The 21,018-nt window shown below is 39.5% G+C and overlaps 1 protein-coding gene across 2 annotated transcripts in view; it reads left to right on the plus strand.

Moving 5' to 3' along the window:
- USPL1 (ubiquitin specific peptidase like 1) overlaps positions 1 to 15,141 on the plus strand; it is a 40,054-nt gene extending 24,913 nt beyond the window's left edge. For both annotated transcript variants that reach the window (XM_060129213.1, XM_060129214.1), the window contains exons 7-9: positions 3,024 to 3,149; positions 9,403 to 9,560; positions 11,485 to 15,141. In XM_060129213.1, the coding sequence (XP_059985196.1) occupies positions 3,024 to 3,149; positions 9,403 to 9,560; positions 11,485 to 13,385 (2,185 nt within the window). In that variant the 3' untranslated portion in view covers positions 13,386 to 15,141. The remainder of the gene's footprint in view (positions 1 to 3,023; positions 3,150 to 9,402; positions 9,561 to 11,484) is intronic.
- The last annotated feature ends 5,877 nt before the right edge of the window (positions 15,142 to 21,018 follow it).

A 21,018-nucleotide genomic window follows, 5' to 3' on the forward strand; every position in this document is an offset into this window, starting at 1 on the left:
TTAAGGTTTAAAGGAAAATTTTGAGCCTCAGAAATTGCAATTTGCTTGCTTCTTCATACTAGAAGAGTACAAAAAAAAAATGGTTTGATAGATTACTAGAAGGCATTTTCTTAAGAAGTTCTTTAGTGGGAAGTGGGGACAAATGGGAACGTAGCGTGTTCCCCTGGACTCCCCTCCCCTCTGGATTCCCCACTGAGTAAGAATACCTCTTAGAATTCTTTGAAAAACGATGTGTGTTTTGTTTACTCCAATATTAGGGACTAGGGCTTTTGTGTGCTTGTTTTTAACATCATGGCAACTTGATTTTAGGCTCCCAGAGTCTGATAGCAGTCCTCAGAGGTAACTTATGCTTTCCTATTCCTTTCCTTAGTCCCATGAAAGACCAGCCATCACCAGAATCCTTCCACACGTGAGCTGTCTCAGCCGTACTTTCTACTTCCCTGATGCCTCTAGGTGAGGATTAGAGGGATCATGGTTGTTATACATGACCCTGAGATTGGTACTTGGGAGGAAACATGGAGAAGGAAGAAGCTGCAAATTTATCTTGCCTCCATACACCTGCCACATAAATAAGGAGAGAAGTTAGGTTTTAGAAGAGGAGTCAGGGAGAGAAAGTTCATCAGGCATGATACCCTCACTTTGTCCACATATGAGAAAGTCTCTGGCTGGCTGGCCTTTCCTCTTTTCTGAAAGTCAACTATTAGTAAACTAGAAAATTTGGAGTCTCTCAAAGTTATTAAATAAAACTATAAGAGGAAAGTATTGCTTTAGATATCCATTATCTTAATCAAGATTATTTTTAGGTATTTAGGGATCAGTTGAGGAGAGTTGGGACTGAGAGAACACTCTAGGGAATCCAAGCTACAGAACCAGGAAACATTTGTATTTTCACCAGTTAGCTTGAAAGTACTAGAACAGAGTAAGAGTTAGCATTTCACTCATACCTAAGACTTAAATAATTTTGTGTAAGTGAGTATGAGAACAAATACCTGCTTCTAGGTCTTCTGTCATTAATTTCTATAAATTACCTGACTTTCTCCTCATTTGACAATGTGAAAACTGAAGCTTTAAAGGGGTTAAATTGATGCCCAAGGTGACACGCTAGTAAGTGGCAAAATTCAGGCTTAGGTTTTCTGTTCTCTAAGACTTTCCTGCTCACTGTGGTATACTGCCTAATCACCACCTGGATTTTAAATAACATAACATATACAAGTCTGATGATTAAAATCAGCTTCATTATAGCTTTTCCAAAATCCGCATCTCAGTTGTTTGACAGCTTTTCATTGAACATATCCTGTGTGCCAGGAACTCAACAGAAGTAATCTTTATTCTGGCTAAATTCAGACCAGTTAGTTAGGGAAATAACATGAACATAATAGGGGACCGGTGACTTAGTCGTTATTTTGATCTGTTGGCTTTGCATACAAGGTGGATAAGTGCATTTTGGAGCTGTATAGAAAAAACAGAGCTCAAGGCACAGAAGCCACCAACCACTTTGGGTTTGCCTTTTTTTTTTAAGTTCTTTGTTCTAAAAGTAAAAGCAGTTATAGAGGAAAAGCTAAAATGAAGTGGCGTTTTACTAAAAGTATTTTCACTTAATCTGGTGGAAGAATACCCAGCAAACTCATTCATTTTTGTGCTGCTGCTTTTAGTGGCAGTTGAACAGCTCTTACTTAATTTAGAAGATATGTTCTGGAGGCAGTTAAAAACATGGTCTTTGGAGTTGGACTCCCTGAATTCCTGTCTCAAGTCTGTCATTTATCATCTGCTGTATTTCACTTTCCTCATCTGTAAAATGGGGATGAGAATAGTACCTGCCACTTCGATTTGTTTGGTACGTGAGTGCTTAGCACAGTGACTTGTACACAGTAAGTGCTCAGAAATGTTAGGTGTCCTGTGGAGCATTAACACTTACTTGCTGAGACAAACTCCCTTTTATTAACTAAAAAATAGGAACCTTTACTTCACGTTTATCTTTGAGAACTAAGAAGTTAGCAGAAATATAGTCAGTGTATTTGTTGATACCTCTATGTGGCTTTGCTTTTAAAATGTTAGCTTCCCTGATCTATTTTTAACGGCCCGTGCTTATCTCACTTATAACTTACCAGTATTTGTTACTGTTTAGAGAAGAAGGTGGTGTCTCCTAGATAATAAATAATTGCTCTTTTAAAGATATTACTGAAGCGGATCTAGTTGAGGCACAGTGTGCATCTGTAAAGATCATCTTTTTAGAATAATTGCTCTTTTAAAGATGTTACTAAAGCGGATCTAGTTGAGGCACAGTGTGCGTCTGTAAAGATCATCTTTTTAGATGCCTATTGCTATTAAGTATTCAGGCTAAAGTGCAAATTTAGAACTTGTGTAAACTGTGAAAACAATATTCCTTCGCAGCTGATATTCTTATATTTTAAGGATCAAGATAATTAAGTTGTCTCTATTCCTGATTGTATATATTTGTAAGTGCCCCTTTTTGTTTTAGGTTGTCAATAATGGAGAGCCAGATTGTGAATTTTTTGAGTAAGAGATGAGCTCTTAATAAATTTGAAAGCCTTAGAACAGTGGTTCTCAACTATTTTTTGAGAAAAATATTTTTCTGGGGGGGGGCTATTTTTGCCCCATGGGACATTTGGCAATGTCTGGAGATAACTAGTTGCTACAGCTGGAGGCTGTTACTGGCATCTAGTGGGTAGAGGCCAGGGAAGAGGCCACGTATCCAGCAATGCACAGTAGTGTTCCGCACAGCAAAGAACAACCCAGTGCAAAATAGCAGTGGCATTGCTCTCGAGAAACTCTGCCTTAACGCTTTCTTCATCTCATAGCTGGAAAACTATAGGTAATTAACGTGGAGAGTCTTACAAGAGCTTTACTAGAGTAGGATTCGGGAGGAACATGGATATATTGATTTGAGGGAATAGGAAAGTATGAATAAACAAATAAAGGAAAGTACCTTTTTATTTTAAATGTTGATTGAGTTAACATAAATGAATTTAACTTAATCAAAGTTTTGTCTTCTTTTTTTATAGGTGTATGAAGAATCTGGTCACCTTTACAAACGTCATCCCTGAGTGGCACCCAGTTAATGCTGCCCATTTTGGTCCATGTAACAATTGCAACAATAAGTCACAGATAAGAAAAATGGTATTAGAAAAGTGAGTTTAAATTGCACTACTATTTTTAGAACAAAATGAAGGTGGATTTACTTTTTTTTTTTTTAATGTGTAGAATTGAAAGTGATGACTACAACCCACTTTCAGAAGTTTGAGTTAATGTATGTTTGTGAATTGCCAAAATGCTTCTCTCTATCAGGAACTCTGGCCAATAAGCAAGCTGTTCAGGCGACATACCACTGCAGAGCTGACTTAGGGTGATTGTCTGACCCCACTGTCCTACTGTCTTACCTTCTTTTGCCTTTTTTCTCTCTTTAAGGGTATTAAACTTGCATTTTTCTCACCTCTGCCAAGTGCCTGGAGTCATTAGAATTCTGGAATGTCCTTAATCTAATTTCAAGAACTAAGATGATTCAAAGATGAGCCATAGGCTCATCTGTCTGAATTTCCCTCTTCTGCAGTCCTCGGCCTGCTAATTCCTCATCCTGTTGTGAGCTCTCTGCTGCCCTCGAGCAGATGGATCATTTTTATTTTTGCCAGCTCTTCTATGTTTTCCTCAGTGGGAGGACTGATCAGAATTATCTTTTCCAGTGTTATCAGAAGCCCCATATCTTTAAAAACTCACAGGTAAATTCCATTTCAGGCAGTTTGTCTCTCTTTTGTTAATACACTCACACACGTACCTCCTCTTTAACCTTTGCTTTCAGTTGCCCTTATCTCTACATAAAGAAAATGTTTTGAGGTTTAATTTGATGTAATAAAGAACCAGTGACATTAACCTTTTCTTAACCTTTTTCTGATGCCCTTGGATGTGCCAAGAAACCTCTCAGAATCTTTCCTAAAGGTTTATTATCATCCAAGTAATAAATTCTCAGTTAATCTAATAGTGCCAAGACTTAAAAGGAAAAAAGAGCAGTGCCACTCCTACCCCATCTCCAGGCATCTGCTTTTTTTTTTTTTTAAATTTTATTTATTCATTTGTTTAATTTTTTAGCTGCATTGGGTCTTTGCTGCTGCACACGGGTTTTCTCTAGTTGTGGCGAGCGGGGGCTACTCTTTGTGGCGGCGCGTGGGCTCCTCATTACGTTGGCTTCTCTTGTTGCAGAGCACGGGCTCTAGGCACCTGGGCTTCAGTCGTTGTGGCTCGTAGGCTCAGTAGTTGTGGCTTGCGGGCTCTAGAGTGCAGGCTCAGTAGTTGTGGCACACAGGCTTAGTTGCTCCACGGCATGTGGGATCTTCCCGGACCAGGGCTCGAACCCATGTCCCCTGCATTGGCAGGCGGATTCTTAACCACTGCGCCACAGGGAAGCCCCAGGCATCTGCTTTTTAAACCTTTAAGGTAGTATTTACTTTGAGATTTCAAAACAGTGTACTTATTCCACCTCTATATAAGTCTTCTTTTATAGTAGTTGAGGACTAAGGGCTCTTACACCAACACCTGGGCCCCGTCTCTATTTAACCTCTCCCTGTCCTTCCAATATGATTACATTTTTGGTTAAATCAGTGCTTCAGTACTTATTGTTTATTATGAATATGCATATACTCCCTCTCCAGCCAAGCAGGATACGTGGTTATGTTTCATTTCTTTTATAACTCTTTAGTTTTCCTGGAATTATTAATTGCCTGTGTTTTCACTTGCTTTGTTATATATACATTGTGATTTTTTTTCCAAATTCTTCAAATGCCCGTTAATAAATTTTCTAAACACTCAAATGCTTCAGTTTTTTAAGTTCTCCTCCCCCTTTTTTTCTGGAAACCTCTCTTCTGGCTACCTTTTATCCTTCTGCTCCAGGGTTCTAATCTATACTGGTTTCTCCCTGGGTCTGCTGCATGGGAGTCTTCTTTTTTTTTTTAATAAATTTATTTATTTATATTTGGCTGCGTTGGGTCTTTGTTGCTGTGCGTGGGCTTTCTCCAGTTGCGGCAAGCGGGGGCTACTCTTCTTTGCGGTGCATGGGCTTCTCGTTGCGGTGGCTTCTCTTGTTGCGGAGCACGGGCTCTAGGCGGGCGGGCTTCAGTAGTTGTGGCGTGTGGGCTTCAGTAGTTGTGGCTCTTGGGCTTTAGAGCGCAGGCTCAGTAGTTGTGGCGCACGGGCTTAGTTGCTCCGCGGCATGTGGGATCTTCCCGGACGAGGGCTCGAACCCGGTTCCCCTGCATTGGCAGGCGTATTCTTAACCACTATGCCACCAGGGAAGTCCCCGGAGTCTTCTTTATACACACTTGTGGTCACTATCTCAGTATTCAGCCCAGGGCCTTACCCCTACCTTCTTCAACATCGGTTGCCTATCAATATTGAGTCTTTAGGGGTTCTTTGGGGCATATAAGCTCTTCTCATCAGTATCCCCACTCTGTAGCAGTCACTACATTCATCACTTCATTCATTCTGCTAAGTTACCATTTTTCTGTTTGCTTTTTGTCTTCTAAGTATTTATTGTCTTCTAGTTTGCTCATGTCTCCTTTCCCTTTTTTTGTCCTTTTGGTTTATTACCTTTTTTTGTCCTTTACTATCATTTGATAGCATTTGAGTGAGGAGACAGTGGAGATATCTTTAACCAAAAGTCCATAGGCTGTCTGGGGTCCAAGCTTTGAGATTTAAGTCTTAAGGGAATCCCCCCCCACCCTTTTATTTTTTTGACTGTGCTGCATGGCTTGTGAGATCTTAGTTCCCCAGCTAGGGATTGAATCCGCACCCTCGGCAGTGAAAGCACAGAGTCCTAACCACTGGACCGCCAGGGAATTCCCAGGGAATCCTTTTTTTTTGAAGTGCTTTCCTTAGTGATGAGGTAGAAGGGCAGCCGGATTGGAAGTCTGTCATCCTGCCCTGGATCACTGGATCACTTGAGGCTTCTTGGTGTATATAATTATAACAGTTTATAGTGCTTTTTCTCAAGCCCTAACATTGAAGATAAACTCACTACTATTTTTTGTTTGATCTATTAATTTGTTGTATTGCAACATATAATTTTTAATTATACAAATATGTTGCTTTACTTACATTAAAGATTCATACTCTGATGTGGAAATGTATCCAGCCAGTGTTTCAATGGGAAATGTGTTTAGAGTTCTATTGAATGGGCCAATTTGTAAGCAGAATTTATAATTTGGACATTTACTGTATTCAAAAGTAAATTGAACTAGTATGTAAAATTTCACTTAAATTTTAAATGACAATGTCTTTATAAAGTCCCTGGTAATTTTTTTACTTTGAAATTTGTGTAACTTGATTGTTGGTATCTAATGGAATTTAGAAGCAAATTTAATATAGCTTTTAGGGATAACTTAAAAGTAATTAGGTCCATCATGATATCGTGCATAACTCAATCTTATAGCATTCTAAAAATTAATAGTGTTCCCTGAGCACCTTGTCTCAGGTAATCCCCATCTCTATATGTTCCCATTGGAAAAAGAGTCCATTGATAAATCTGGTGGGTCCAAATCTGCTACTTTTCTTTAAGTAAATGTGAGTAAATTATTTAGGAATTATATCCAGAGCATGGTGACATAGACTTAGAATGTGATTTAATTTTACTTCACAGACTCTTGAAATGAACCTCTCATTACTGCCACGATCTCCTTTAGGAATCTGGTCATACACTATCCTGGATTGTCATTTGAAAAGCTTACTTAAAGTTTTAACAATGATCAGTTTTTTAAATAACTATTTCTAAAGGATAGGGGAGTAGGGAGAACTGAAATAAGACATTTCTGCTCTGTGCTTATAGAGAGAGCTTTGTTAAACTGTCTAATACAATGATTTTCAGACTTTTTTAAAACAGATAAAGTACACTCTCCCCTACAAATTTTGGATGGAATACTGATATAAAAAATAGTTAAAATTATGTTTCTTAATTTAAGTCTTCATTGTTTGGCAGGAAATGTTTCATTATTTGTGAGATCCTTGAACCACCTTCAGAAAACACAGTTTGTAAACCTTTGTTGAACAGTTGAGGTTTTTTTTTTGGCCACGCAGCATGTGAGATCCTTGTTCCCCAACTAGGGATTGAACCCACACCCCCTGCAGTGGAAGCATGGAGTCTTAACCAGTGGACAGCCAGGGAATTCCCGAACAGTTGAATTTTTTCTAAAGATGTATTTTCTTTTTTACAATTAACATGAACGAATTCTAATTCTTTGAATTACACCTAATTTTACTCATATTTTTCATTTTTTGTCATATTGCAAATTCAAACAGTGGTATAATAGAGCTAAAATGTAATGAGGTTTAAAAATTACATTTGCAGATTTTTTTCTGCCTAAAGCCTACATTATTACAGTTCAGAAGTACATATGTGCACATTGTTAAATATGCTTTTTCTAAAATATGAATGATTATATTACATTTGTTGGGCTGAAAATCAAAAACTTGTACTCCAGACCGTTAGCACAAGACTGGCTACTTTTTGTGGAGCTGACTCAGTGTGCCCTGCTGACTTGTATAGCAGGGCAGTTAGCACAGTTCTCTTGTGCTTGCTTTCTCTCTTTCCTATTTTTTCTTCTCTTCCTGAGGGTAGATCCTTATAACAGGAGGAGTTGAATCTCATGTTAGGGAGGTGAGTACAAATGGATCGTAGCTTGAAATCTCTTGTGACTCTTGGTTCCAGTTCTGTTAACCTGTCCCATCCAGTTTTTTATGGTTGAGTCAGAACCTGACTTGCTCTCTTCAGCTCTGAGCACTGTCTTTGACACTCAAGGTACTGTGGGTAGGAAGAAGTGTGAGAACAAAATCTGTTATTGCCAAGCTAGAGGTAAACTTCAACCCTCACCTGAGAGGCTGGAAATGAGACAAGCTGGAATTATGGGTAGGAAAATACCGTGACTTCTAGGGTTTAGGAGACGTAGAAAGGAGAATAAACTAGAAAAGGAGGAGGCATCTGCTTTATTTTGTTGACTCCAAGAAGCCAACGTTTCTAAGTTGTACTGTTTTAAAATTATGCCATTAAGAAATAAATGCTGCTTATTTAACATTTTCCACGTGTAAACTCACATAGAAACTAGTAAGATTGGGTAGTCTAGGGATCAACAAGAGAATGTTTTAGTAACTAGCCTCAGCAAATATATTGAAAAGGTAACATTTGAGGCCAAAAGAACTAAATATTAGTACTTGAAGAGACCCAAAGCCTGCGTATCCAGCTGTGAGAGTAAATCTCTGGTTTTTCTGTGGATCACTGATTCACAGACACAGTTTCACCTCTTAACATGTTTGAAATGGGAATACATCTAAAAGTCGATGGCATGGTATAGTTTAATTGGCAGTCTTCTTTCATAATGGTACATTTTATATAATCAGTGGCATCTCAGATCAATGTGTGGCAAAAAACAATGAGAGTTTAGTGTTATGGACGGTTTTGCAGGACTTTTTATTTATCGGTACTTAAGTTTTAAAGATTTGATCATTCTCTAACAGAAAGATTGACAAGGGATAATTTACAAATTATCTCTCATCAGTTTGAATAATCTGCATTTTGGACATTGATTCAAGTTTATTTCAGCTGAATAAATTTTGGTAAGCTAAGTAAGTTTTGACAGCTGTTTAAATATTGGGAAGAGGTATTCAACATTTTTTGTAAATCCTGAGAGCTTTGTTAAATTTAATTATTTGAGGCCTATTTTGGGTTCTATTTTCTGGTTTGTTATGTTACTGTAATAATAAAATGTATCTTTGAAATTATGGATGTCTTGAAGTTTATAGTAAATCAACCATCATGTTGTATTTTCTTCTCTACTTCCTCACAAATAAACTTTTTGTAAGTAGAAATTTTAGTTTGATGGGTCTCTCTACTTCCTGAGAAAACTGAGAGAAATAGGCCAAAGTATTAGCATGTTGCGGTTTTTAAAATGTTTGTTTGAATATCTTACGTTTGTTATTTTGTTTCACATATCACCTGTCCCATCTAACAAAGGCAATTAATTTGGGCACTTGATGCCGAAGAGAATTCTCAAAGGTCTGGATTTTTTTCTTTTGATTCTGTGAAGTAGTTTCCGAGAGATCTTCTTTAAGCCAAAGCAGCATCCTGGCTCACAGAGCAATTTTTGTTTAATGGTCTGTGTTAGAGCCTTATTGCATGATGGCTTCCAACTGTCAGTGATACCATTCTGAGAAGGGTTTACTGTTACATTCTTCTTAGAGTGAGTTCTCCATTTCTAATTAAGGCACACATCTGGAGGTTCTCAAAAAAAATCAGTGCAGTTGGCCTTGAAAATGTTATGTGTGACTTACTCGCTTTAGACCATCTTTTGTATAACCAGACACATGGTATTACATTTGTTTGACTTCTCTTACCTTTCTCTCCCACAGAGTATCTCTCATATTCATGTTGCACTTTGTGGAAGGCTTACCGCATAATGACTTGCAGCACTATTCATTTCATTCTGAAGGCTGTCTTTATCAAATAACTTCTGTAATTCAGTACCAAGCAAATAATCATTTTATAACATGGATTTTAGATGCTGATGGTAAGTGTTTAAACGTTTTCCTTTCATGATAATAGGCATGGACACTAAACTGTAGTTTGTTCTTTTAAGACAGGCTTTGCCTTGGTTCTTTTTTCTCTCTTCCTGTCCTTGCCTGTTACAGTTCTGCCCCCTCCTCTATTCTGTCACTCTGCTTTAGAATCACTCCTAACTTTTAACTTTGCTTGTTTATATTAGCATATTTATGGGTATACACATGCATATGCGTTTTTTTTTTTTAGACAGAGATTGAGGTGATATACTACTGTTGGTTTACAGTTTGCTATTTTTCACTTAATGCCTTTGCTTTCATTTTTTATTACATGAGGAATATATGTTCAGTATAAAAAATGGTGGCAATTTTGAGTTTTTAGATCTATAACCTTGTATTTCTTTTAAAAAGAAAGTACGTTGTTCTGGAGGTTTTTTAGTTGAGAACAAAAATAAAATAAGTTTTGCTGAGTTTGCAATTGTTAGTAATATAAATAAAAGTAAACATCTATTTCTAAGACTATTAGACATTGCAGACTATGTAACCTTCTCTCACTGTGAAATAGAATATCTGAAATCCATAGTTTGCTAACAGCTACAGTCAAGGTAAAACCTTTATTTAAATAATTAAACTTTTCAATACAAGGTTAACTAGTACAGCTCATGAATTTTGCTTTTTCCCTTCTGTATATTTAATGTGGTTTATTATTGAGTTTGTTTCCCCTCACGATGTTCACTTTGTCTTAGACAAGATAACTCAGTCTCCTTAAAGTGTTATATCAGTTCATTGAGAAGGGGTCACTTTGATTTTGTTCTATTTTTCCATTTACAATTGTTAGGAAATTTTTCATATTTGATATATTCTTCCTGGGGATGGTTTGGTTAGATGACACAATAACGTGTCATCAATTTGCACTTTGCAAATTGAAACTCAGGTTAGAAATATAGTTACTACCTTAAAGTTTTACCCTTCTTCAGAATTGGCGGGGGGAAGTGGTTCTCAATAACATAAAAAAACTTAGAAAAAATTTATTTTACTTTTTTATTGCATTCTAGAGAATGAAAAGTCTGCTTCAGGTAGAAGAGGTTAGATGGTTTCCAACTTTGACAGCATATAAAAATTGTATGGTTAGCTTATAAAAAACATCCTGGCTCTCTCCTAGACCAGTGAATCAGTCTCTGAGAATTCAGCCCAAATATTAGTCAGATGATTCTAATGTGTATGTGTGGTGGAGAACCACTGACCTAGGCAAAGAAAATATTCTCAAAGTTTAATGGATATAGGATAAAAAGTGGTGGGTTCAGATAGTTTATAAGGGTGTATGCACATAAACTTAACAGATGGCTTTGTTTGGGGTTTTTTTGGTGTGTAAAGGGACATTAACCTCTTTCCCTTCACCATCATCTCATTCCTACTTGACAAATGAGAAAACAGGAGCTCAGAAATAAAATAAGAGCAGACACCTAAAGACCTAAAGCTTCTTTTTCTAACCCCAAAAAGAAATGAAATAAGAATTGAATTAAGTGTTGGCATTTGAGTTAACAAGCTTCATTTATCTTGAAAATTCATTATATTATGAAAAACTTAATCTATTTTCTAATATTGTTAGATATATTAGGTGATACTGTACTGTATTCTAAGTTCCAGAAGTTAAAGATACTTCTGTCTTGATTTTTGTGGGCATTTTAGAAAAGAGTAAACACTACCTGAGTTTTTCACATTTCTGGATGTTAGTGTATAACTTTTGTTATCCGAGTAAGGACTTTTAACATGGCAGAGAAAAATGGTGACATAAGGATAAGGCCATGTTTTCAAGCATTCTCCTTTGGTGGATATCCAGTGATACAGTGGTTAAAAAGGCCAGAAGAAAGTTAACCCAGGATGGTGGTTTTTTTGAATGTCTAACATCTTTCACTTTCCTTCCCCATCCCCCAGGAAGTTGGCTGGAATGTGATGACTTAAAAGGCCCATGTTCTGAAAGGCATGAGAAATTTCAAGTTCCTGCTTCAGAGGTACATATTGTTATCTGGGAAAGAAAAACATCCCAAATGACAGATAAAGCACCTGCCTGCTGCCCACTTAAAAAGACTTATGATCAGCACGCTTTCGGAGATGAGAATCAAGTCTCGCCAGCACTGTGTTCTGTAGGTGATGCTGCCTCAGCTGAAATGTCCTCAGGAACTCACCCCACAAAAGTGTCAGTTGCTCCTAATACTCTTTCACAGGATGAAGCCGTAACTTTTGAACATCATTTATTTTCAGGTCTGAAAGGTTTGGTCGACAAGAATATTTCACCTTTGACATGTGAAGAAATACAGGTTAACTCTGAAGGTTTTTTATTAGAAAATAAACCTGTGGCAGAGAACGCAGGGGTTGTCAAAACACATACTTTGCAATCGCAGGCGTCACTAATGGCTTCTTTAGTATCGGCTCCATGCAAGGACAAGCTTACCCAAGACCAGTTTGTGGATTTAAGCTTTTCATCTCAGCTTGTAAATACAAATGTGCCATCAGTACAGCTGAATACAGAAGATACTGTCGTTACTCAGCCTGTGAATGATATTCGTGCTACTGACCTTACACAGAGAGTAAACTCAGTAGAAACTGAGGGTCCAGTTGCCCTAGAGAAGGATGCTCCATCGAAACAATCTCTTTTACCAAAACCTGAGAAATTACAACCAGAACAACATGTTACATCTCAGGTGTCTGATTTGAAGGAAAAAGAAACTGCAGCGTCTTCTCAAACCGTAACAGCTAAGCTGTCACAGAATCCATTTCTGAAGGAAAATCAGAAAAAACCATTTGTGGGAAGTTGGGTTAAAGGCTTATTAAGCAAGGGTGTTTCTTTTATGCCGTTTTATGTTTCAGCTCATAGTAGAAACACTGTGACTGATTTGCAGCCTTCAGTTAAGGGGGCAAGTAATTTTGGTGGCTTTAAAACTAAAGGTACAAAACAAAAGGGTAACTGGGCATCCAGGGAAGCTCACAGCTGTGCAGGTAAGCCTCCTCCAGTTAGCAACCCTGCACCAAGCCATCCATCACCAGTTAGCACAGCTTCTACTCTCCCTGCTGATGGTAATGGTGATTTGGAAGTTTTGAAGAAATGTGAAAATGCCTCATGTGGAGCTCACCTCAACCACAATTCTCATGGAAATGAAAATGGTGTTTCTTTAGCAAACCGTGGAGACTCAGTTGAGGGTCAGATTCATAAACTTCGTCTAAAACTTCTTAAAAAACTTAAGGCAAAAAAGAAGAAATTAGCTGCTCTTATGTCTTCCCCCCAAAATGGAACACTTCCAAGTGAAAATTTAGAACCTATGTCCCATTGTGGATCTCCAAATGACTGTGAATCAATTGAAGACTTGCTAAAAGAACTACAACATCAAATTGATATTGCCGATGGTAAATCTGGATGCCCTGCAGTTCCTGGCGTTTCCTCATACAGTAGTCAAACTCATGAAGAAATTTTAGCAGAATTACTGTCCCCTACAACGGTTGTTTCAACAGAGCTCTCAGAAAATGAGGAGGCTGACTTTAGGTACTTAGAAATGGGAGATAATCATATCCCAGCACCAGTACCTAATGAATTAAACAGTATTCCCCAAAACATTCATCTGAGACAGGACCATAATTACTGCAGCCCCACTAAGAAAAATCAATGCAAAGTTCAGCCAGACTCACTCACAAATAATGCCTATGTTACAACATTGAACTCGGAAAATTCCATGAAGACTGATATTTTTGATGAATTTTTTTCTACTTCAGCGTTAAATTCTTTAGCAAGTGACACGTTAGACTTCCCTCATTTTGATGACTATCTGTTTGAGAATTGTTGAATGCTTGGTAACTGTTTTTAGTTTAATATTTATTATTACTCTTGGGAAAATTTACTATGTTTCTAGATAGTGTTTACACACTGGCCTTGTCATGAACAAAATGTAAGCTACTGAAGGTTTTACCTTTGGTTATGCCCACAAAGCATACGATCTGTTCCACAAGTTTAAATGATGAAGAATTTGTTCTCCTTGTTGGCTTCATTTTGTGTTTGTAGGAGAATGAGGATTTCAAAATGTTAAAAATGAAAAGTAGTAGTTTGTAGTTTCTGGCAGTCTGTACAGTTGGGTACATTAAATTTCTACATTTTAAATTTTAGTTATGTTGGTTCAGGCAAAACACCAGTTGATACAAACTTAAGTCATTGTATATGGTACATGAACACATGACTGTTTTGCTAGTGGTTTTGTGGTCTTACGTAAGAGTCTCAGCCTGTCTCTTCTACCAGTAGAGTGGTGTAGAATGTAAGCTCCCCTCATACAACTTGTTTCCTCTTTCTCTCTTTACAAAAGATGGCAGGAAACTTGTTACTAGAACTTCATATAATGTTAGGTGATCAAAAAACTGATCTGTAACAGGAAAAAGTAACCTATTTTTGTGTTGATGTGCTAAGAGTTTACATTATCAGTATCATCTTTCTCCCCCAAGACATTTATTTCTGTAACCAAAGTGGGACACCATCTAGCAGTTATATTTTGGGAGAAATAGCCAGTGCATGTAAGGCTTGCCTATGTTGGATTCTACTATGAATGAAACATTAATTCATTTAAACCTCAACATTCCTATGAGCAAGGTACTCTTATCACTTTTAACAGATAAGGAAACAGCACGGAACTAGTAAGTTGTAGAGCTGGGATCGAGTATAGAGTGGTTACTACAGTGCTTGAACTTAATATCTGTTTTACCTCTAGCTTCATTTAAAGTTTGGGTGCCCAAACAGTACCACTGCTGTAGTGATTTGAGTTAGTAGCAGAGTTAACTAAGGTTTGAAGGTGGCAGTCTTGGGGGAGAATACTTTGTTAGGGACTCAGTACTGCAAAAATGATTTGTCAAAATGACTCCCAAACCTCCCCCTCCCTTTTTTTCTGATTGCAGAAGTAAAAAGTCATGTTTATTGTAAGGAAAAACTGGGAAAATACAGGAAAACACCAAGAAAATTTCAGAGCATTCATCTTAACACTTAGTGGTAATAACTACTGCAAACATTTTCATATTTTTATGCATTTAGACTTTAAGAAATAAATATGAGATTCTGTACCTGTTTGTTAATGATGTGTGTTAATGTTTAATGAGCATCTTTCCATCTTAGTTTTTGACAACTTTTGGATAGCTATATAATGTTACATTGTGTGTATTACCGTTGTTTCACCAGTTTATATTTTGAGGTGATTTGTATTGTTTTGTTATTGTTAAGTATCCTTATTGATAAAAATTTTCACAGATCCAAGTTTTATTTTCTGGGAGTGGAATTTCTGGGTCAAAGAACATGCACTTTTTTGTTTGCATGGCTTTGCCGAACCCTCACCAACACCAGGTAGTAGCGTTGAAGGAGGAAAAAACCTTGACTGGTTTTGGTTACATTTCCATGATTATTAGTGAGGTTGAATATTTTCTGTAACTTTATTGGCCAGTTGAGTTTCTTTGAGGAATTGCTTATCCATCCTTTACTTGTTATTATTCATTCAACTATTTCTAGATTTCTGCTGAGTGCCAAGCACTGTTGTAAACCTCAGATATAAGGCAATAAAAATAAATAAAAGGAAATTCTTGCCTTTTAGTAATTTGCCTCCTAAGCAAGGAGGTAAATATATAATGCTGGGTGGTAATAGGGGATACATACGGTTGACTCCTGTTATTTGCGGTACTTCTGTTGTATCAAGTCACCACAAACACTGAATTAGCAAATACTGGGCCACTGCTCCTGGGGGAATACAGTTAGGTTCCTGTGAGCCTCTGGTCACAACATTTTTGTCACCTGATCAACAAATGTTGTTTTTTGTGTGTTTCTGTTTAAAGATACCTTATGTAGTATATATTGTTGATTTATTAATATTGAACACAAAGGTCACCAGCGCTGTAACTCCTGCCTGAATGGAGCTCATCCCACACATGTTTTTTTCCATGAGGCATGTCACACCTTCCTTGCACTTTGAAATACTAGACAGCACTTGGGGGCCATTTTAAACAAGTGAAGTAACCAACGAAAAGGACAGAAAACGTCCATAAGACGTTTGGTCCACGCCAGTGGTCCTGGAAATTTTGGTCCAATCCAAAATGTCCATGAGCATATTTGGTCCACGCCAAATGATCTGTACCAATGTCAAGAGCCTTGACACTTGGCATGGACCAAATGTACTGCAAGGGCTTCAGATTTGTCATTGCTGTGTACATGTCCATAAATGACCACAAGAGCACTGCAAGTATTGATTTTTAGGGTTACAAATAAATTTTGGCAAGTAGGCAAATTCACAAATATAGACTCCTCAAATAATGACAATTGACTAATGTCAGGTGGCACTAAATGCTATGGAGAAAAGTGGGTGAGTGATGGGAGGACTAATTTAGACTGAGTGGACTTGGAAGGTTGCTTGGAGTGACATGACATTTGAGCAGGTACTTCAGTGAAGTTAGGGACTTAGCCACGTGACTGGACGAAGGGCATTCCAGGAAGAGCAGAAGTCCTGAGGAGCGAGGGTGCTTGGCAGGATCGAGAACAGGGAAGAGGCCAGTGCACTTGAGTAGAGTGAGGCAAGGGAAGGAGAATTATAACGAGGTCAGAGAGGTTGGCAGAAGCCAGATCACGTATGGCTTTGTGGAGCATAGTAAAGACCTTGTCTGTGCTTGAGAAAAACGGGAAGCCACTGGAAGGTTTCAGGCAAGGGAATAACACGGTCTAGTTTTTATTTTGTTTTTTGCGGTACGCGGGCCTCTCACCGTTGTGGCCTCTCCCGTTGCGGAGCACAGGCTCCGGACGCGCAGGCTCAGCGGCCATGGCTCACGAGCCTAGCCGCTCCGCGGCATGTGGGATCCTCCCGGACCGGGGCACGAACCCGTGTCCCCTGCATCGGCAGGCGGACTCTCAACCACTGCGCCATCAGGGAAGCCCATGGTCTAGTTTTTAAAGGATCACTGAAGTGTGGAGAATGCAGTTGGTCAGAAATAGAAGTGCTAGTCTATAACAGTCTCAGTTAAGACAGGGTGACCCGCTGTGGAGGTGGTAAACAGCTGGGTCACTTGCCTTTCCAAGGCAGAGCCAGCAGGTCGTGTTGATGGTTGAAGGTGGGCTAGAAAGAGGAGGCAAAGATAAACCTCAGATTTTGTTGCCTGAACAAATGGGTTGCGCTATTTACTGAGATGGGACAGACTTGGGAGGGAGAACTTAAGGAAAGAACTTATCCAGTTTGGGATGCGTTAGGCATAAGATCTCTATTGGACTTCCAAGTAGAGATAATTTAATAGGAAAGTGCATCTGCAGTGTTGGGCCTCAGGAGAGGCGCCGCTGGAGATACTCTTCTAAGAATTATAAATGCGTGGATCCTGTTTAATGCCATGATGTAGGAGTTAAAACAGCTCCGGGGAACAAAAGGGGCAGTTAGGAGGAAAACCAGATGAGTGGTGTCCTGAAAATCAGGGGAAGATCTATCAGATCTGCTGCTGGTTTGTCAGGTGCTGCTGGGAAGTAGAGACATAGGACTGAGACTTGACATTGGCTTTGGTAACAGGGACGTACATCCTTGGTAACTTAGCCAGGACAGTTCAATGGAGCTGTGAGAATAAGTGTGAATGGGTTCAAGCGAAAAGGATGGTGAGAAAGGGCAGATACAGGTACATTCTTTTGAGATGATCTAAACTATGCTGAGAGGTTCAAGTGTGTCTACATTCTTTTGAAACATTCACTTGACACCTGGTGGTGGAATGTGAGGTCAAGGTTTTTGTTAATGTTTTTAAGATGGGAGATGTCATAATATGTTTCTATATGAGGCTGAGTGTTCCAGGGAGAGAGACAACGGATGTTGTACATGAGAAAAGGGACAGTTGCAGGAGCACATTTCTCTGGGATGAGATCCAAAATAGGAGGAGGGTGTGACCTTAAGAGCTAAGAGTTTATCCATTTTAATACTAGGAAAAACAAAGTATATAGGTACAGTCGTTAGGAGATTTGATGATTAGAGGATAAGAAAGGTCCTGTGATTCTTTTCTCGGGGGATATAGTAAAGTCAGCTGAGGGCGTGAGGGGAGGAGGGATTGAAGATCAAGGAAGAGAGGCTTGAGTCTCCAGAGCTAATTGAATAGGGACATGCGGTGGGCTTGCTAGGCAGTGCTGAGAGCCCTCCAGAGGTTTATGGTCATGAACTCTACTGAGACCAGCTAAGATGGTTGTTTATTTCTCTGCAATCACGTGTGCTGCTCAGGTGCAGGACAGAGAGTAGGTGGGCAGTTGGACTCAGCTAAAGTTGGAGGTATTGTCAGACAAAGTGGACAGAGAAGAGAAAAGTTCAGGTTTTAGGAAAGGAACATGATGATAGTGGTGGATAAGGAGGGAGGTAGGGACACGGGACAGGTGATGGTCATTTAAAAAGTGGTGGCACTCGGGCTTCCCTGGTGGCAGTGGTTGGGAGTCCGCCGGCCAATGCAGGGGACACGGTTTCGTGCCCCGGTCCGGGAAGATCCCACATGCCGTGGAGCGGCTGGGCCCGTGAGCCATGGTCGCTGAGCCTGCGCGTCCGGAGCCTGTGCTCCGCAACGGGAGAGACCACAACAGTGAGAGGCCCGCGTACCGCAAAACAAAAACAAAAACAAAGTGGTGGCACTATATGGGAAAAGAATCTGGAAAAGAATGGATATATGTATACGTATAACTGAACCACTTTGCTCTATACCTGAAACACAACATTGTAAATCAACTATACTGCAATATAAAATCAAAATTAAATTTAAAAAATAAAAACTAAAAAGTGGTAGCAGATCTCAGTGGATTGGAGGTGGGTTCAAAGAATGCCAGAATGGGACTCATGGAGGAAGTAAGCTGGCTAGACAGTGGTGTGCTTGAAACTGAGCTTTCAGACACAGTACAGTTGTTGGTGATGACAGGGTCTGAAGAATGACAAGGGAAGTGCAAGGCCAAGGTTGGGTGAGAAGTCCATGAAAAGTGAGGAGATACAGGAGCCAAGAAGCCAGGACGGTGTGTGGATAGTCTCTGTGGGCGGCAAAGACATCTAAGTGGCAGCAGGAGTCCTGGCAGAAAGAAATATACAGTAAGCCAGGAGCTAAAACCCTCAGGGAAAGGCAGGAGACCATGAAAAGGGCGGATGACAGCAAAAGGAACAGTACAGGGGGTTCAGTCTAATGGTTTGTGCTTTAAAGGCACTGGAGGGTTATAAGGAAGATGGGGGAACCGTGGCTGAAATAACAGCAGGGAACCAGGAAGATAAAACAGCCACCACTTGACAGGGCTATTCAGGTTTCACCCAGCACAAAGGAAGGGAGAGACTGTTTACAGAAGTTGGGGACAGGAGAGTCCTGTCAGTGACAGACCATGCACTCCAGAAGGCGCTGGGGGGGATGGCTAAGGTGTTGGTTGGAGTGAGAGATTGGGAGAGATTAGATCTAGAATTTAAAGTCCTGGGAGGATCGGAGTTCATAGGCTGACAGAGCTAAACAAGAGTGCAGGTTGTGATGGGATCTCTTGGGGAGAGGAGTTTGGGAGGATCCTGAGTTCCAATTACAGCCTTCCTCTTGGGATTGCCTCTTGGGCAGTTTGAAAGGTAAGGAAAGAAGGGAGTTTTTTGAAGGGGGCCACAGGGAGCAAGATGCCTGAACAAGGAGCTCTGTGGGAGCTTCGGTCCTGCGGTGACTGAATTGGGGTCCTAATGCTTTATACCTGCGCTTTACGTTTAAGGTATTAAACTTTTCCCCGGCACGTGGCAGTTTTGATTTCTAGTTGATTATCATTTTTAATGGTTTGACAAAAGTTTTACATTATTTTATAGTCTTTTCCCTTTGGTATTAAGTTTTGTCAAGATTACGTCTACCCCCCAAATATATAAATATTGACATATTTCTTCTAATGGAACTAGGTTTCTTTTCTTCCTTTTCTTCCTTCCTTCCTTTCCCTCCCTCACTCCCTCTCTCTCTCTGTCTCCTTTCTTTCTTTCTTCCTTCCTTCCTTCCTTCCTTTTTCTTTCTTTTCTTTCCTTTCCTTCTTTTCTTTCCTCCCTCCCTCCATCCCTCTCTCTCTCCCCCTTTCTTTTCTTTCCTCCCTCCCTTCCTTCCTTTCTTCCTTCCTTCCTTTTTCTTTCTTTTCTTTCCTTTCCTTCTTTTCTTTCCTCCCTCCCTCCCTCCCTACATCCCTCTCTCTCTCTCCCCCTTTTCTTTCCTCCCTCCCTTCCTTCCTTCCTTTCTTCCTTCCTTCCTTTCCTTCCTCCCTCCCTCCCTTCCTTCCTTCCATGAATCTTTCATTCTTTTGCAGTGTATCTTGATGTGGTACCATGAGGTTTCTTTTCCCCCAACAGTATATTTGTTCGAATACCATTTATTGAATCACCTCACTGTTCTTTAACCATTCAAAATACACCATTCATATTATATCTTTCATATTATGTTAACAAATATTGAGTTCCTATAGTGTATTGAAGTTATGTGGGAAGAAACTTAGTGATCAATTATAGAAGGCAATTAAACAGTGTAAATATCAATTTCCTAGGGGGGAAAAAAGGCTAGGAGGAAAGTCTATCAAATTTTAGCCAATTTTTCTTCCAGTTAACATTATTACACTAATCCACTCTGCAAGTCAGAAAAAGTGTATGAAAAGCAGAAGATACAGTTTATTAGAGTTTTGTTTCTTCCAGTTTTACTGAGATATAATTGACATACAGCACTGTAGAAATTTAAGGTGTACAGCATAATGGTTTGAGTTACATATATTGTGAAATGATTACTGCAGTAAGTTTGGTTATCTTAGTGTTTTCCTGGGTACCGCAAATGCAAACAACACAAAATGGACTAGTTCTTCCAAACTCAGAATCTGGGGCCAAAGACGGTGATCCGTGTCCATATGTGTTATGGCAGGGGAGGAAGGGTGGAATCGAGCTGGCAGGTTAGAGGGAGCATCCCAAAGGAGTGACCTTAAACTAATGACTTCTTCTGAGCCGTTTCCAGAGGCATCTCCTCCTGTGGGCGCTCCTGCCGCAGGTAAAGAGCCCCATACAGTTGGTGGCTCTGAAACAGGCCTGTTCAGTGAGCTTCTCTGTGACTGTCTTTCTGGCCCTCCTTTGCTTTTCACCTCCAGACCCTCACCCCTTTCTCCCCACCCGTGCTCCCTCAGGAAGCCACAGAAGAGGCAAAGGCGGCTGACAGGCACTACAGGATGCTTCTGAGTGAAGCAGACCCACAAAAGGCGCTTATTAACTTCTGCAAGACAGCAAAGTGCCAAAGCGACAATAAATCTGGTACCGGAGAAGTTTAATCAGGAGATTAAATGTAACCACAGAAGCAAGAGGTCATCAGGAGAAAAGGAGCTCCTATGAAATACTTCAAATCTCAAAATGAAAATGCATTTTCTGTTTAGTTATTGCAGGCACTTAATAGCTTGATCAAGCACCCTTCTTGCCAGCTTTCTCATTATTATAACCTTCC

This window comes from Lagenorhynchus albirostris, chromosome 18 (genome assembly GCF_949774975.1).
Source record: "Lagenorhynchus albirostris chromosome 18, mLagAlb1.1, whole genome shotgun sequence".
Taxonomy (NCBI): Eukaryota; Metazoa; Chordata; class Mammalia; order Artiodactyla; family Delphinidae; genus Lagenorhynchus; species Lagenorhynchus albirostris.